This window comes from Myotis lucifugus, unplaced genomic scaffold, assembly GCF_000147115.1.
Source record: "Myotis lucifugus unplaced genomic scaffold, Myoluc2.0 scaffold_5, whole genome shotgun sequence".
Classification (NCBI taxonomy): domain Eukaryota; kingdom Metazoa; phylum Chordata; class Mammalia; order Chiroptera; family Vespertilionidae; genus Myotis; species Myotis lucifugus.
Genome location: NW_005871053.1, coordinates 13675149 through 13694756, shown reverse-complemented (window position 1 = coordinate 13694756; position 19608 = coordinate 13675149). Strand labels below are relative to the sequence as shown.

Sequence of the window (19608 nt, the reverse complement as noted above, 5' to 3'; positions counted from 1 at the left end):
AGCTAGAATCCTTATCATCTTAGCCCCCACCCCACCCCACCCCCACCTGTCCTCACACACCAACACTAGGAGCTGAGTCCTGGGGTGGTGTTAGCTGCTGTTTTCCTGCCTGTCCTTTAAGGCTAACAAGGATTCAGACAGACAGCTGTGATTAAGACAGACCCCAGGTGAGTTCCAACTCCAGCTCCAACACTCACACCCGAGCTGTGAGAATTTACAAGCTGCCTTACTTTTCCAAACCTCAATTTCCTGACTTAAAAATCAAGGTAATAAGTATCCGTATTTCAAAGAAAATGGAGAAGCACCAAATGACAAGATATTTGTAAGTACACAGCAACTCACAGTGTACTGTGTATTCAGTAGTTGTTATTGCTGACATTAATATTTTTGCCTCAGATATACTCCGAGGTTATTTTGTTCATCCTTAATGATTTAAATCCATTTTGGAGTGAGTCAAATGTTTTTAATATTCTTAATGTGTTGCCTATAACATGTTGGATTTTAATGACAATATTATTGGGTTAAAATTGAATCTAGTATTTTAATTTCTACTTGTCTATGTATTATTAGAGAAATACATTCTAATAGTTCTAATCTCCAGGCATCAAGATCTGAAAGGAGAATTAACTTAATATTTTTAATATTCTTCTAACATATCAAAAAGCAGATAAATGAGAAAATAACATGGAGAGATTATTTTTACTAAGGGCTTCTATAAGAGGATACTGAAATAATTACATATATTAATGTCCTTTTTAATATATCACCCACCCATAATTGTCAACTATTTTTTTAAATAGCTTGAGAATCCTACCCTGAGAAAAATATAAAGCTGAATTTTCCTTTATTTTTTTTAATGGTCCTAGATGATGGAGGAAGCAGACATGTGCACAGTGCCTGGTGGTTTGGCCAGAGTGAAGAAACAATTTGAGAAGGACAAAATTGCTTCTTCCTATAATACCTTTTCTCAGCATCAGTACCAGCATCAGACCAGATCGGAGCAGGTAATACTGCTATAGTTCATGGATAAATCAAGTAAGGTTGAAATGCTCTCATTTCACTGCCCCTACTAACCCCACACCTTTAGTGGTACATTTCTTTTCATTCCTCATTAACAAAAATGATAAAACATAAATGTTTTAGAAAACCATTTTTAAAGCATATCAATGTACCAGTTTACTGTCTTGGAGAATTTTGCCACATTTCTTGGGAACTATGCTGGAATATTTTTCCTCTCAGCATATAATGTTTCAAACATAAATGAAAATTAAATAGCTTAGGTTAGTCAGCAGGTAAATAGAAACATTGAGTACAGTTTTTATATTGAGCCTCTTCTTCTAGGTTATAATTCCTAGTAAACTATCTGCTTGTTGTTGGCACAAATTAAATCTGAAGCATTATTTAGCTGTTTTATTGCGGTGAGTTTTCTGTTTTCTTTAAAAATCATCAAAAATTGGCCAGTGGAACCCAGATGTTATGTAAAACTATATAATGATACCTTATATAAAAGAATTTCCCCATTTCATTCTTTCATTATCATATATCACTGAATATAATCATGGGGTATAATGGTATTTGAATGTAAGAATCTAAGTAATAAAACTTGGTACTTTGAAAATAAGGAATTGCATTGTAAACAGCTGCACTTAGGCCCGTGTTTTCCATGAGGAAGAAAGTAACCGGGGTATTTCTGAAATTTTGTAGTAGGAGATAAAAGGGTTTTTTGTTTTTTGTTTTTTTAATCTCTACAATATTTAGAATTGCCTAAGTTTTAAAAATAAGGCAATTGGTATATTTGGTGGGGGAGAGTATATCAGATAGAATAATTAAAAATCTGATATATGAAGGAGTATTTGTTTTCTTTTTCTGGCATTGTCTAAAAACTAAAAAACATGCAATCTAGACAGCTTAATACATTTATGTTAGATTTCTTTTAATTTTACCAAAGGAAACATAATGTAAATAAGAAATTAAGAAAGGATATAGTTGTAATCTAATATATAGCTGTTGCAACATGTGAGTCAATTGTGTGTGTTTACTTGAAATTGGTCAACAAGACAAAATACAGCTATATCATTAATAATTTAAGTAACAACTCCTACATAGAAATGTAGGCAATGCATTTGCAGAGCCTCTGTTTTGCAGGAAGCACTACAGTAGAGTGTAAGGGCTATGGGATTTGTGGATCTGAGTTCACAGGCCACCTCTGTCAGCAGCTAAGTGGCAGGCACAGGGTACCTTCATGGGTGTATGGCTGGGCATTTGCACAGAGCCCCATTCCTAGAAGAGCCCTGCATTTAGCTTAATGCTCTACTTCCATCTTCTTGAAGTTCTGAATGGTTCCTTAACAAGGGACCCCATACTTTCATTTTGCACCGGGTCTGGCAATTCTGTGGCCGATACCACATAAACCAAATTCATAACCCACTTAAGCCTCCGTTTCTGATAAGTAAGATGTGAAACCTGTTGAGTGATTTGTTTATTCATGAGGTTATTATAGAGTTCTAATATAATAACAAAAGGACTATTTCTGTGAAAGTATTTCATTATCCATGAAACTTGGACTCAGTGAGGACTCTAATATTATAAGACAGAAAACCCAACCCAGAGTGGCTGAAACCCAAAGCAACTGATAGATTCACCAGAAGGCAGTCTTATGGAAGGGAGGTTGTTGTAAACTCCAGTGGTATACCAGAGCAGCTGGCTTATGCCAACTCTTTGATTATTTAATTTTTAGGAATCTTGTTAGCCAGATGATGTCATGTTAACAGCTTGAAATTAGCCATAGTGAGAATGTTTATATCAGGAAAAATGCCAAATGCAACAAATCAAGGATTTCTTTCTTTCCTTCCTTTTTTTAGAACCCATTTTTAAGTATGTAAGAATCTTCATTGATATAAGGCAGGGGTGGGCAAACTTTTTGACTCGAGGGCCACAATGGGTTCTTAAACTGGACCGGAGGGCCGGAACAAAAGCATGGATGGAGTGTTTGTGTGAACTAATATAAATTCAAAGTAAACATCATTACATAAAAGGGTACGGTCTTTTTTTTTTTTAGTTTTATTCATTTCAAACGGGCCGGATCCGGCCCGCGGGCCGTAGTTTGCCCACGGCTGATATAAGGGCTCAAAACATGTGCCTAGCATGGTGGCTAAGCACAGAAACTGAAGTCAGATCACTTGGGTCCAAATTCCTGCTCCATCACTATTAGATGTGTGACATTAGGGGTGTTCCTAATTTCTCTGTGTCTCAATTTCCTCAATTATAAAGTCAAAGTCAAGGTTATAATAGTACTTCCGAAATAGGTTTGTTAAGAGGATGATTAGTTATATTTGTAAAGTGCTTAAAATTGTGCCCGGCCCATTTTAAGCACCGCACAAGTGTTTGTTTAAAAAAGTTAAGTATTATCTTCATTGTATTTCTTTTTTTCTACCTCTCAGCCTCGCTTCCTCTGAACTGCCCCCATTCTCACCCAGGTTGCCCCCAGATAGTTGTAAAAAAAATTTTTGCAGAAACCTTTTTCAGAAGTCCCAGGAAAAGGCCTTACTCATCTAACTGGCTCTAAATGAAACACACAAGCCCTGTTAGCACTAATTGCTATAGCCAGAGATGCTGGTTGACTTAGGCCTCTGTACCTTTTACCTAAATTTTCAGCATATACAGTTATCAATAAGGAATAAGTGAACAGTAGGTAAAAACAAAGACAACCAACAAACTATATATACTTTCAAAATAAGCTCCTTGCAAATGTAGTTTATTGTGAAAAGACGTAGATACTATTCTGTGAATCTGAAATACTGTGTGTGGGAGTAGGGAAAAACCAACCAAGCACTAGAAGTCAAATCTGCATGACTCTGGGCCTGTAGTGACCTCTCAATTTCATTATCTACATTTAGACATGCTAATAATACCCAATAATTCCATGAGGAATGACTAAACCTATTCATAATGCAATGCAATATAAATAAAATATAAAGAGGACATATGTAAAAACAAACTATTAAAGACAATTTATTGAACTGTATGCTAAAGTCTGTAGGAAAAAGAAAGAAAAAAGTTACCTGCACTTTAGAAAATGAATAACTTTAATTTATAATGCTTATTGGAAATTTGAAATACATGTTCAATTTAGTAATAGAGTGGAAAATGTAGAAAAATTCTGTCTTAGATATTAACTTAAACTTTTAAAGCTATCAAATGCATTCTAAAAATTACTTTATCAGCAGAGATTGAGGACAAGATGCTTGCTGGTCAGGACAGACAGTTATTTCTGTCTTACCTAAGCTGTTGTTGGTTCTAAGGGTATTTCCAGACTTTTTTCTTGTTAAATGCCCTTGAGATTTATCTCTCTACTAAGTCTGCCCTTGGTCAAAAATTTATATATTTTTATTTTGTCAACATAAAAGTAATATTAATTTGGAAATCAAGTTTCATTAGAGTTAAGAGAAAGAACATTTCTTTTGGGTTTCTGACAATATTTAATGTCACCATTAGTAATAATTTCATAAAGTATAATAATTAAGTCCAATCTGCTTTTCTTCCTAATGTATTGAAGTCAGATGTTTCAGGATAATTAGCTGATGATTTGGTAACAGTTTGTGTGGGAAATTAGCAATGGGGCTAAACAAGTTTTTTGTTGTTGTTTTTTTAAATATATTTTCATTGATTTCAGAGAGGAAGGGAGAGAGAGAGAGAGATAGAAACATCAGTGATGAGAAAGAATCATTGATTGCCTGCTTCCTGCACACCCCCTACTGGGGATCAAGTCTGCAACTTGGACATGTGCCCTTGACCATTAATGGAACCGTGACCTTTTGGTTCCATAGGTTTATGCTCAACCACTAAGACACGCCCTCCAGGCACTAAACAAGTTTTGAAAATTAAACTATTTTTGAGGTGAAAGATCCCTTCTGTTTGCTGATTGATTAGACTCTTTTATAACTATTGAAAAGGGGTTCTGAAATAGAAAAAATAATGTGGTACAAGATAGAGGAACATTCATTTATGCCAGACATTTCAAACTTGGGATAATATCCACCATTTTTAACATCACCCATTTAGATTCTGCTTTTCAAAACAGTCATTCCTGATTCCAATATCTATGAATGAAACCCAACCATGCTAAGGGGTTATAAATCACTCAGTTTGTCTCCAGTTGATATTTAGGCTAGAAATATCTCAGCAGCATTGTTTCTGGCCTTGCCTTAGGATGGAGTTCTTAGCATTCCATGCCAGCGAAAATATTTGTTACCCTTAATGCTAGAATGGAAAGGACCACTTAAGAGGGATGTTTTTAATCCATGTATTAAAACAGGCTAAATTTGGAAGAGCATTCTGAATAATCCATCCCCTCTTTCTTAAAAGGGTGTCTTAAAATATGCTGGAGCAGATTAGAATAGATGTCATTGGCATGAAAAGCCATTGTCTTTTTCTGAGTTCATTTTCACTTGCCCATTCTAGGGTTTCTTTTTTTAAAAAGACATTCCTCCTCTTTTTCTTTTTTTTTAACAGCTTTATTGAGATAGGCTTTACATACCATCAATTTCACCCTACAATTCAATGACTAGAATATTTACAGAGTTGCAGTGTCCCCACAATCTAATTTTCAAACATTCCCATTCCCCCCAGAATAAACCATGGACCCCTGAGCAGACTGAGATGTTCATCCCTTGTGCCACAGTCTCACACATACGGTCTGATGCTCATCTTTTCCTGCGAATTTCGTCTTCATTTTCTTTCCCCATATTTATGCAGTACTGAGCAGCTCTTTGCTTGTGAATTGTGAAGTCCTAGAAGGCTCTTCTTTTCTGGAGTTGCTTTTTTATTATTTTAAAGTGTCTTAAGTAGAGAAGAACAGATGGAGCCCCCAAATCTTTGGAAGTAATCAGTGCAATGCAGAGCTTAGGTAATTGCTTTCATGTGAAAATGGTTGCACCAAATCCATGTCAAGAGTCTGAAGTATTCCTGACCTTCACTTCCTGTTGCCAAGTCTGATGTGGTCCGGGGGGAGCTGCAAGACAGTACGTTTCTTTCCACATACATCTGTGTCGCAAAAATCCTAATGTCAACATTAGCACTCTGTAAGATTATTTGTATTTGGAACAATCCCTAGAGAATTTTAGGTTGCTAGAAATCATTTTTGACAGCTTGTGACAGATATAATCTGACATCTATGTGTTTTGGATTCTTAAAAGGTGACCCATGGTTATTTTCTAGCAAACATATTTTTACCAGCTAAGTGTCCACATTGCAAATCATTTCTCATAAAAGTGCTTTAGACCAGCCTTTAACTTTCTGCCAAATGCATAATTTTTCAAGGTCATAGATTGCTATGAACAGCCTCAACCTGAACCTAGATCTCTATCAACACGTAAGGTTGTGACCACAAGCATGCCTTGTGTTGTCTTTTAATTGTGTGCACCAATTTTAAATAATTATTACCATTTAAAGTAATCTAACTCAAAATGAGGCAGTTTGGAGTAATGGTGAGGCCTGCTGGCTCCAGAGTCAGACATCTCAAGTTAAAATCCTTGAGTTAGCCACCTAGTCCCTTCTGTAAAACGATGAAGAAATAACAGGCATGTTTTAAGAATAAAACGAGATGGCCCCTGGAAAACTCTTACTGTAATGCCTGGCATATATGACTTGTTCAATAAACACCAGCTATGTTCATCGGTAGTATTGCATGATGGCCAGGAGAGCATTATCAAGTGGTAATTATTTTCAAGGTAGAATATGACTCATAAACATGTTATGTTTATGTAAAAAGGCAAGGAAGGATAATATTGTTCTGTGCCTCACACCTTAGCTTTCTTTTCAGTTCTTTGGCCTTGGGAAACAATCATTTCCCAAGAGCTCATTGGGTAATTAAAGATTAGTTTAAAATGAACACTCCTGTATATGCTTTGGGCATGTGTTGCTCTGGAGGAATCAGTAACTTTAGTACATAGTTTAAAAGTTGTCATAACGGGTCTTCTTTTGAGGAAAAAATGCTTAACCTCCGCTCTAGGAAATGACCAGATGAGGGGGACCTCTCCGAAGAGAGGAATAGCCATAAAATATGCACGGGTTTGCTGCAGCCCTGGGATGCCATTAGGAATCGAAGTTTGTTTTTTAAGTGGGAGCAAATGAATAACATTGTTTTTCCTTTGAAGACTGCTTTAGTCACAGTATTGTGACAAGATGTACTGAGAGGAAAATAATATAATTAATATATGGATTGAATCAGGCAGGAGAAAAAAGGCTACTACACTGCTTGAATAAATGAGGAAAAGAGGAAGAGTTGAGGGAGTATTGATTTTTTTCCCCGTTTCTACAAAGGTTGTGGTTTCTCAGCATGTTTTAGCTGATGAATGGCAGGGAAGGAAAAGTAATTGTGAGGGATAAAATTTACCTCATGGCATTTTCTGGTTTGTGCAGTTGAAACCATGAAGATAAATATATTCCTACAACTGTCTTAATAAAATATAGCAAGTATATGTCAACATGCAATGTCAATATGTACAAATACCAAGAAATAAGGTCCCTGGTTGCTGGGGAATTGTTCTTTCCCTAGGGCACGGGCCAGGGTGTCATCCTGAGCTTTTTCCAGACGGACTGGCAGACACATGAACCTTATACAGGCTGAGTGAGCAGAGCAGGCTCCCTGTGCATGTTTCCTTGATCTCAAGGAAACACAAAACCAAAAGGACATAAGCCTTGTCCTCGAGAGGCTCAAAGTAAGGCTAATAGGTAGATTAGACATAATAGTTTTACTTTGTTTAAAATTAAAACTCTGCCTGATCAGTGTGGCTCAGTAGTTGAGAGTCAACCTATGAACTAGGAGTACGTGATTTGATTCCTGGTCAGGGCACATGCCTGGGTTGTGGGCTTAATCCTCTGTGTGGAGCATGCAGGAACCAGCTGATCAATGATTCTCTCTCATCATTGATATTTCTCTCTCTCTCTCTCCCTCTCCCTTCCTCTATGAAATCAATCCATATATATAAAAGCCTAAGCAACTGTTGCGACTGGTCAACCAGTTGCTATGACATGCACTGACCACCAGGGGGCAGACACTCAACACAGGAGCTGTCCCCTGGTGGTCAGTGTGCTCCCACAGCCAACCTCCCACTGCTGGCCAACCTCCAGTGGTCCCTCCCCCGGACAGGGCGAGATGGCCCCCAATGGGTCCTGATCACCAGCCAGGCTGAGGGACCCCACCCATGCACAAATTCGTGCACTGGGCCTCTAGTAAAAATATATTTTAAAAAATAAAAACTCTAACAACAAATCTTTTACCTCTTTTCCCTTCCAAGTCCAGACCCGTTAAGCAATTTACCTTCTACCACTCTCTCAGTGCCTGTTTCTAAGTGGTTTTTGGTGATGAAAAGAACATAAAATCAACTTTTGCATGCTGGCTCAGAATCAGAAGACCAACTCTTTTCTAAATAAATCAAATAATAAAACAATGGCCTCTACCAATTAAAGTCTATGATCCACCTGAGGCCATAGCTGCACAAGCAGAATTCAGTTGATTGGTAATATCTATTAACCAAAACATCCCAGTTCCTAACAGTGCCATACAGCAGACCAGCTATGCTTTACACTAGCAACTCAGGTGTGTTTTTTTTAAAATTCAATAAGAATTAGAAATACAAACTCTAATCCAGCTGTGGGTTTCTAGATGCCTATTTAACAAATTGATTCATTTTGCCTCCGCTCTTGCACTCAAACCTATCACTTTATGCTTACCATTGCCCATTCTATTACTGCTTTTCACACCTGTGTCCTAGCCACTGCTTCCTGGCCACTTTGCAGCTGGTGACCTCCTACAGCTGTTTCTATCTGTGTCTCCTCTCTTCTTACCCATGTCCACCTTCCTGTGGTTCTGTAGGTCAGGGTGGAATCCTGTACCTCCTTTGTACAGAAATCGAATAGTAAAGAATTATATTTTGGGAACAATTTGTTGCTCAAGTTGTCAAATAAATTAACTGCATGTAGTACTGCTTGTACCAATATGAGAAAAACAAAGGCAAAACACAAACTAAACTCCATGACAACTTGTACTTCTCAAGATGAAAGGAAGAGAGGTTTCTCTACAAGCCCCAACGAAACACTAATTGTTCCCCTGTGTCCATTAAGGCTTGCATGAGTCTGGTCTGTCTAGAAAGGCATCCACAATCTTTAAAAAGCCCCTACTATGTGCCACTGCCCCAGGGTCCCCTGGGTTGGGGTACAGGAATGTAGTGGTAGTAGGTTTCAATGAGGCCTCTGTCTGCTGGTTTCTATATCACTCTGGATCTGAACCAGGACATCTTTCAGAGTCCCTGACACACCACCTCCTACCTCTCCCCTGACTGGATAAGGAATCAGAATCAAAGCACTCTCCCTGTTAGGCTGGGACATAGAATCAGTGGGAGCTCTGGTTACCTACGCCCTCGGGAGGTGGGCCTTAACTCTGGTGATGCACAGAACTCCCCAGAAAGCCCAGGTAATTCTGATTCACTAGTTCTGGCATGTAATCAGAGACCAGGGGATTTTATAGCTCTCCAGGTGGTTCTAATGTGCAGTAATGAACATGACAATTCAAACCTGAGCCAAGATTTGTTATCCCAGAGATGACCATGCCCCTCAGTCAACTCAACCCATCCTTGGGCAAATACCAGAGCCTTCTAAAGACATGATCCTACTGTGGCATTTTAAATTCATTTCTTTTGTACAGAGGACAAATTATAATAATTTGAATACTATAAATCATCATTTGCACAGTGTTCAGAAATATTTGGGGGAGCTTTCAGAGACTTTGATGAAGTCCACTTTAGGCTGGGGTTCAGTTTGTGAGCCTAACATAGACAGTTGTACCACTATTCCAAAAATATCAGCAAAGTTTCCCCAAATCGCATTTTCGTTGTCCGTGTTATTGGTTGCTTTTTTCTTTTGGAGGATCAAAAAACTTTTCCTTTTGTCCTCAACTCCTTTCCTTTCTGTCTTTATTTTTTCTAGGCCTTTCATAACAACATAGATATTATAATAATGAGAAAGTATAACATCAAGTCTGAGTACAGAAAATAGAGGGGAAAAATCAATAATTTGTGGGAAGTATGGAGTGTGAAAATGTATGGATGAGAGAATTATATAAAATTAATTTTTCTGTATCAAAATCAAACTCAGATATGTTGATTTCCTCCTCTAAAAACAGTGGTGAAACAGACAATAGTATTTTGCACAAAATGCAGGTTAAATTACTTAAATAAAATGATCATGAGTGCTGTATTTGGCACCTATGCTCATTATAATATCTATTTTTATAATTTTGAGATATGTGATCAAATTTATCTTTTAGTATTTCATAGACCACACTGCTTGAAATAAGTGTTAAAAACCTGTCATTCCTTTGAAGCCTTTTTGAATCTCATCTGCTCTGACCCATCCTGATAGAACAAACTGGGGCTCTAGTCATGTGTTCCCAGCAAGTGTGTAGGTGTTCTGTCCTTTACAATGCACTAGTATTGGTAAGCTTAGTTGGGACAAAATCCAGTACAGGTCAAAGAGTATGTCCTTAAATTTCATCTGATTTATTTCTATAAATCTATAGGAGTTAAATGGCTCAATTTTTATTACTTGCTGATGTATATTTTTATGTAAAATATTTAAGCAACTACTTAAAGCAAATAATTCTTCATCCTTTTTGTAAGAACCTCTTTGCAATTTTGAGACCACTTTAAATTCTGCGATTGATTTTTCTATTTGTTGAATCTTTGCACTTGATGACCAATATTATATTTCTAGAAATGATGTGTCTCTGAACCACCAACTCTTAAAAAAAGAAAGCAAAATGTGTAGTTATCTGATATAATAGTGAAAGGATATTATGATGAAAGATCCAGTGATATTTTAAGAATTAATATATAGTAAAAACTTCTGCACATGCGTATTAATTTTTGGATTCTTTAAAGACATTTTGTAACTGTGCGGTTCTTTGCAATATTGAGTTACTTAAGAATAATGGCTCTCCTTCTTTCTTGTCCCTACTCTATTTTATTTTTTAATTAAATTTATTGGAAACATTGGTTATATAAGTTTCAGGTGTACAATTTTATAATACATCATCTGTGTATTTCATCATGTGCTCACCACCCAAAGTCTAGCGTCTTTTCATCACCATATACTTGACCCCTGTGACCCTCTTCCTCCTCCCTGCACCTCACTTCCCCCTGGTAACCATCATACTGTTGTCTGTGTCCATGATTTATACTCCCCACCCAAGCAGACCAACATATTTTTACAAAATTATCTTTCCTGTTTAAATCAGTCAGACTCTGATGCTTGAAATTGAAAGCTAACAGTAGATTAAATCACTGTGAAGTGTGGTATCAGTTCATGAAAGATGAACCATAGAAAAACTGGATTAGGTGATCATAAAGCCACTCTTCAGCCATGTAAAGCATTTCCATGTCCCAGGAACCAGAGGATTGGGAAGAGTTATAAAATGCACAGGCACCCCTTTGCTTATTTCTCTCTGAATAACACACACACACACACACACACACACACACACACACACATACCCCAAATCCATTAATTCCCTAGTGGGGGGAAATGTTTATGTATTGGAACCTGCTTCTTTTTTAGTTTCTGGGTTTAATTCTATAATGAAAAATTCATGGTTAAATTCACTGACATAGCCACAGACAATGTACTTTCATTCACTTTTTTTTTTTTGGCCTTGTTTAGTATGTATACAGAGTAACTGGGAAAATAGGTGTGCAATGAATATTTGTTAAGTAAAGAAAGCAAACATTAAAATAGCACTTGAAACAAATTTTCACATATATTAACTTACTTCCTCCTCACAATAACCTTCTGAACTAGGTACTATTATTATTACTTTTTTTTTTTGTACAAGAAATGGGCTCAGGGAAGGTCTGAGTAACATTCTAAGAAAATGAGCAAATGTGATCCTAACCAGGAAGACTAACTCCAGAGTGTGTGTCTTCGTTTTTTTATTCAGCTGATAATCATTAAGCATCCACCATATGTCAAGGACAAAATATGTAATGATGAGTATGATATTAATTTGCCCTCAAGGAGCTCACTCTATCAGAGACAGCCATACAACAAATAATCACAACTACAATATAGGAGATTCGATGAGAAAAATATAAATGAAGTTTGTTGGAACACAAGAGGTTGTGATATACTTAATTTAGATAAAGGATTGTCAAAAAGGACATCTGGGGGCAGAGAATTCTTCAGCTTAGAATGAAAATAATTTTCATGAATTTGCATTATAGGCTAAAGAAACAACATATGTTCCTTTATATTTATGAATAATATATTTGTGAATATGGCAAGGCGTAACTGAGGCATGAAGCTTGAGATGTAGGCAAAGGCCAGTTAATAGAGAATATTATATGCTATGTTAAAGAACTGTTACTTTTTTCTATGGCAATCAAGAACCATTAAAGAAAATTACACAGGGGAATAATATGAATAGATATGTACGTAAGAAAGACTTTTATGGCTGTATAGGATTGATATTAAGGGGGTCAAGGTTGGACAGAAGAATAAATGTTAGGAGACTACTGAAATAGTAGATTAAATCTATGAGGACTTAAATGGTTCAGAAGGTCTAGAGTAAAGAGGTCATAGACTCAAGAGATAATTAAAGATAGAAATTTGCAAGGCTTGAAAATCAATTGAATGTTGGTGATGGAGAGTTAATAGTGAAGGGTATAATAATTATGTTTCTCTATTAAGATACATGTTACCTCTGCTTTTTCTTGAGAGTATTTTTAGTCATTTTGCAAGCTTTTTCTATGCAGTTTCACTGCTTCTTGATACTCTTAAGTGTTATCCTCTTTCATTGTACTTTTATGTTTATTTATATCCTAGTGCTTCTTTGGTTTTAAGATGCTTTATGTCTATATTGGATTGAAATATTGTGTAACATACATCAACATAAAACTTCTGGAAGGCATCCTTTACTGCAAATTGAATGTTTTTATACATCCTGTTTTTTAGTTTGTAAAATAAATATTACTCATATAACTAATATGTTTGATGGCCCTTTGAGAGTGAACTTCTACATACTCTTGTTATGAATCTTCAGCATTTTTGACACTAGAATGTGGCTCTATAAATAACACTTTTTGGAAAGAAGAGGACATTCAGAATTCTAGGGGTTAAAGCTGGCGCTGTTTATTCAGAAACCTCTTTTTCAAAGTCAAATATTTCTACTTTTAAATTAAGTATTTTTCAAATGATAGGTTTTGCTTTTTATGGTTAAATATGACCAAAGAATAATTGTTTTGAGTGAAGAAAAAGTTGAAATTAATTGAATAATGATACTTTTCTCATAGATTGATATAATAACCTACATAATTCATGCATCTACAGTGGGGCCTTGACTTACGAGTGTCCCGACTAACGATGTTTTTGAGATACCAGCTGTCTCTCGGCCAATTTTTTGCATTGAGTTGATAGAGTAATTTGAGTTAACGAGCTCCTTAATGAGCTCCTTAACAAGCTCGGTCTTGGAAAGAATTAAACTTGTAGGTCAAGGCCCCACTGTATAGGTATAATAAATATTGTCTCAAGAAAATTTCCAGCTAACTGAGCCTTTTTATTCTCTTAAATATATGTGTATATATTTTTCTATTTTGTGCAGATATAGAGATAGATAAACAAATGACTGATAAGTAATAGATAGATATATAACTTTGCAGGCCAGAAGGGATTGGCATGAAATATTCAAAGTAATGAAAAGCAAGAACCTACAACCAACATTACTTTACCCAGCAAAGCTATCTAGAATTGGACAGATTAAGAACTTCCCAGACAAGATAAAGCTTAAGGAGTTCATTATCACCAAACCACTATTAACAGAAATGTTAAAGGGTCTTCTTCAAGAAGAAGAATGAGGAGGAGGAGGAGGAGGAGGAGGAGGAGGAGGAGGAGGAGGAGGAGGAGGAGGAGGAGGAGGAGGAGAGAGAAAAAATATGAATAATAAAAGGCAATTAATACATATCTATCATTCATCCACATGTTCATTGCAACATTATTTACAATAGCCAAGATATGGAAACAATCTAAGTGTCCCTATTTGTGTACATTGAAAATAAGGATTAAATATTGTTTTTCATTGTCACCATAAATATCTCAACTTAATTTTTTACGTAATAGTAATTCTGCCCAATTCACTCGAATATTGTTTTGAAAATGTGCTGTCCTGTTTTGAAAGGTTCTTTACCTTTGTGTATGTGATTGTTGCCTGTGTATACTTTGGTTTCTTGCTCCCAGGCTTCTCCTCCCTCTGGTGATGCCAGCTCCTCTATACAGCATCACAGCACTCCCCATATTTTTCCATAGATGCTCTGATTACTTGCAATTTTATCAAGAGGCCTTTTTCTAACTACACTTTGTAAGGTGATTGTCATGTTATTGTTATACCCATTAGTTTCAGTAACACCATCTACCAATTATGTAATGTTCAAAGATTGTCACTTGAAATACCAAAAAATAAAATCCTAGGATTGTGTGGAAACATGTTAGAATCTCAATTTTTAAACTAGATTTTGATAAAATCATAAAATTTTCCTACTCCTAGGAAAAAAATGTGACTATTTGCCCATGCATTTAATCCTACTATCTACCAGGAAGCTAAACATTGGGATTTAAGGATCCATGAGTAAAGTTAAAGGAGATTTTCCTATTAGAAAATAATGACCGTGCAATGTGATAGAGATGTATACTGAAAGTACAGAAATACAAAAAGAAAAGGAGGCCCAGCTGGTGTGGCTCAGTGGCTGAGTGTCAGCCTATGATCCAGGAGGTCACAGTTCAATTCCTAGTCACAGCACAAGCTTGGGTTACAGGCTTGATCCCGGGTAGGGGGCGTGCAGAAGGCAGCCAATCAATGATTTTCTGTCATCATTGATGTTTCTATCTCTCCCTCTCACCTTCCTCTCTGAAATTAATTTTTTTTAAAAGAAGCTGAAATAGGTAAGTCTGTCTAGAAAAGTCAAGAAAGGTTTCAAAGCAAAAATAATATTTGAGCCAAGACTTTAAAAGTGTATAAGTGATTGTGGAAAAACCTTAACTTAAGCTCAAACCCCAGGGATGTAAAATGTTATGCTGTGAATTTTTAAAGTAAATTTTTTAAAAATAGAGAAAACTCAGGGGAAAAAAAGGTGGAATTTGAATATATCAAAATCTAGACAAACACAATATATCAATCACAAATTTTTATGCTCATCACTTATAAAAGAACTGATTATTCCTTCAAACTTTGAATCCATTGACATTTTTGCTAACATAAATAGCACATTTTGTTATTGTTACTGTCTGACAAAGAAGAGAATAACATTAATATGTCGTAACTCTCTAGTTTTATTAAAAATGAGATTAGTGATGGGTAAAATTGCTTAATTACTGGCATTGAATATAAAATGTTTTTCCACTCTATTGAGACAGTTAGCATTAACTATTCTGCCAGTCTTTCATCACATATTTTTTTTTCTATTGGCTTTACTTCTAGGAGTCAAAATAATAGTGAGTCACCATTTTTTAAAAAAAAGTCTGTCCTTCTCTTTCCTTGTTCATTATACTAGAATGAGTTTGCAATTTTGGGAGGTAGAAATGTACAAAGTCTTTTTCTACAATGATAATAACAATGACAAGATGGGTAGGCAGAATGTGAATTCTCTCCTGTATGTCGAAATCTCCTTAGAAGAAGTGTATAGATTTTTGTAATGTGCTTGGCTAATACATGAGCTGATATCAGATGGGTATGAGCTATGCGAACATCATGCTATTGTTTTGCAATTGTGCCACATTTTCTCCTTTAGGTTCCAAAATTAGAGTACATATTACACCTGTTTTTCTTTAATTTAATGGATGAATGGGGTAAATAAACCAAGTTTAACTGTTATTTAGTGACTTACCCAGGAGTTGGACATACATCGTGGAGGAGGGAGTTAGTACTAACCCCCCATTTCTAACTCCTGGTTAGTTTACCTGTGACAAAAATGGCAATTTGTCTCTTGCAGCCTTGTCTACATTTGAATTTAATTTAAGGAAGCAATTTCATGAATTATTTTGTGTGAATTTATATGGTATTCTGGTCAGAATTCTTTATTATATTTTATTTGATTAATTTTATTTCTTCCTGAGCATTAAAACGTTTCATCCTTTTACCTAATTCTATACTCTAGAGCAGAGGTCCTCAAACTTTTTAAAAAGGGGGCCAGTTTACTGTCCCTCAGACCGTTGGAGGGCCGGACTATAGTTTAAAAAAAAACTATGAACAAATTCCTATGCACACTGCACATATCTTATTTTGAAGTAAAAAAACAAAATGGGAACAAATACAATATTTGTATTTGCATGTGGCCCGCGGGCTGTAGTTTGAGGACCCCTGCTCTAGAGATACCTGCAATTGGGAAGAATGAAAGTCAGATTTAAAATCCAAACAAAATAGTTGCAAAATGATGGAAACAAAATCTTGCAGTATTTTTAAGAGAGACTTTATTTAAGTTACATTAACCAGAGGGCAGTAAAATTGATGCATTGAAACAAATATATCAAATTTATGTAGCTATTACAGTTCTGTTTAGCAATAGCATATAAGTGCTAAAGTAGAGACTTATAACTCTTAAACTTGTACTGTATATGTGTCATCTCTTACAAGAAAATATATTTAAAGATGATAGGATGGAGTGTTTTTACTCAAGTAAATATACCTATATATATAAAAGCCTAAACAACAGAACAACTGAACGACTGGTCACTGTGATGCACACTGACCACCAGGGGGCAGATGCTCAATGCAGGAGTTGCCTCCTGGTGGTCAGTGGGCTCCCACAGCCAGGAGCTCCACTCAGCTGACCCAAAGGGTACCCAGACACAGGGCTCATGGCTGGCGAGCATCGCTGCAGCAGCGTGAGCCTATGGCAGGCACAAAAAAGGGGCTGAGATGAGCAGGAGTGGCAGACAGCATTCAACTGCCTATTTCGGCCCAATCCCCGCAGGTACACGCCAAGGGACCCCACCAGTGCACGAATCTGTAGAGGTATAAGTATTAAGTATAAAATGTTTGCCATGGAAAATGATAATTTTTAAAATGTATCAAAGATACATTTATTTACTCCTAACATTTTGCATTTGTCTTTCTAAACACTCAGATTACAATACTGACTTTATTCTTTCAGCCTGATTATTGGCAACAAGTATCAGAATCTAAAATTTCTGTGGGTTTCAGGCAAGTCTTTTAAAAATGTCAACTTGGTGCTAAATATGAGTGAATGATGGGAATGCTGACTAACTGAGAAGTACATGCCCCAACTAAAAAGGTTGGCTACCAGTTTGGAATGTGAACCCAGTATTGCCAGATCTATAACATTTCCAAAAGCAGGCAGAAATCTTGATTTTTGTCAGTGTTAACTAATTCAAAACTTTTTGAAAACTTTGAGTGGACCAAATAAACATGCCTCTGGGCCAGAGCTTGTCCCCTAGGCAGGATTCAATAGCAATGATCTTGGTGTTGATCAGATTCCCACTGTCCTTGGCTCTTTCACTTTCTGTAAATGCCTGACTGCTGGCTGGTTAATCATAACTTTAACCCTTATACCAAATACTCTGGGGAGGGAGGGAGAGCCATCCACTACAAATCCACTAGCAAAAACAAAAACAAACAAACAAACAAAAAACAACCCATAAGTCAAGATCTCATGATCTGATTTTAAACTTATTCTTGGCTTAAAGGATTCTAATCTGATAGCTTAAAACTATTCAACTCCATGTAAAACATAAACAAAACGTTAGTGTTCCTATTTGAGTAGTAGTAATCCACCTTTGCTCACTTGATTATTCCCTATTGAGTCAAATTTTTCAAAATCAGTATTTGTTAGTCATGTAGATGTCAAGATAAAAGTGAACTCCCAACTTCAAATGACTTAATATACATGTGTTCCTGGAGAGTCTTCTGTCCTAAGATTTTTAGCAGTATGTCAACTGCTTCATCATATCAGTCAATCAGCAGTCGTATACTTGTGTCAGACCACATTCTGTAGGAACAGCAGGACTGGATCAACAAAATTAACAGGACCTTTAAGCTTCCAGTTCAGCCAGGGTCATCTGTGCTAACCAAAATCAAAAGTATGCCTATGTGTAAAGGGAGAGACACACACTAGCACAATGTGGTCTGTTTATCCTGCTTATATTTAATGGTTACATTCTTCAATTGAACTCCGGATGTGTCATCTAACTAGATGGCCAACTTGAAGTCCAGATGTCATTCTGTAACATGAAAATTTGTCTTATAAACAACAAAATATATTTATTTTTCAACAAGAATTTGCATTTTCTTTTTGAGGTGTATATTTCTCATATTGGGTACAAGATGCTTCATTAGTATTTTTTTTTCCTACTATGGGCGGCTCTCAAAGATCTATGTCCTAATCCCCAGAACTTGTGGAAATGTTAAATTACATGACAAAGAATAGTTAAGATTTCAGGTGTAATTAGGGCTGCTATCAGTTGACTTTTTGACAGGGAGATAATCCTGGATTATTCAAATTATTACAAGGTCCTTAAAGTGGAAAGGGGGCGGGGGCAGTTCAGAGGAGAGAATCAGAGAGATGGCAGTGTAAGAAACTCTCAGCTTTATAGAGAGGAGGGCCATAAACCAAGGAAAATGGGTACCCTCTTGAATTGCAAAAGGATTCTCCCCCAGAGCTACAGAAAGGAATGCATACCTTCTGACATCTGCCAGTACCCAGTGAGACCCATTTAGGGCTTCTGACCTGCAGAACTGTAAGATACTAAGTTTGTGTAATTTTAAGCCACTATGTTTGTGGTAATTTGCTACAGCAGTCAAGCAAACTAATTTTTTTCAGATGCCTCTATCACTGAAATTGCATTAATAAAAAAAGTTAAAATTTTCAGACTTTTCTTAAGGTATGTTTATGCATCCATTCACCCATTCATTCATTCATTCATTCATTCATTTTCAGGAGGTAATCCGCAGCAGTCAGCTTGACACTTCAAGAAGCAGCCAGGAAATGGGAAGAAATGAACAGGAAGCTTCCAAAGCACACAAAATGGATGTTCTTGGAACAGAAACGGTAACTACTTAGAAAGACATCACTTTCCAAACAGTTTTCAGAACTGTGTGGAAATTTTTACCTTGCTGTAAGCAATTGCTTTACTTGTCCTTTACGTATTTAATATCAATTCACATCAGTGTTTCCTTTCCCATTTTGGAGTTGACAATCTTTGAAAAAATGAAACAAGCACCCTAAATATATGAGTCCACTTTACATGCCAATCCATATATGTTCTGTTATAGCATGAGACCATGCAGTAAAATATGAGGTAAAAGCATTTAACATCTCTCAATGTGCACTAAAGTCTTGGATGAAAATCACTGTGAAATAATAAATACATGTGCAGTACTGAAATCATTGACTTCTTTAAAATAATTATTTATTTAAAATTTGCTTTAAACACAGGTCTCTCATCTTGAAAAGCACACTGAGGAAATAAACCAAGCTTCCCAGTTACATCAATATGTTCAAGAAACAGGTCAGAGTCTGGTATTATTTGACCCATTTATTCCTTTCTTCT

The 19608-nt window shown here is 36.3% G+C and overlaps 1 protein-coding gene across 1 annotated transcript in view; it reads left to right on the top strand.

Moving 5' to 3' along the window:
- The window catches only part of XIRP2 (xin actin binding repeat containing 2), a 45672-nt gene that overhangs the window by 4174 nt on the left and 21890 nt on the right, over positions 1–19608 (top strand). The window contains exons 2-4 of the mRNA XM_023745308.1: positions 867–1004; positions 18996–19106; positions 19494–19566. Of these exons, the coding sequence (XP_023601076.1) occupies positions 867–1004; positions 18996–19106; positions 19494–19566 (322 nt within the window). The remainder of the gene's footprint in view (positions 1–866; positions 1005–18995; positions 19107–19493; positions 19567–19608) is intronic.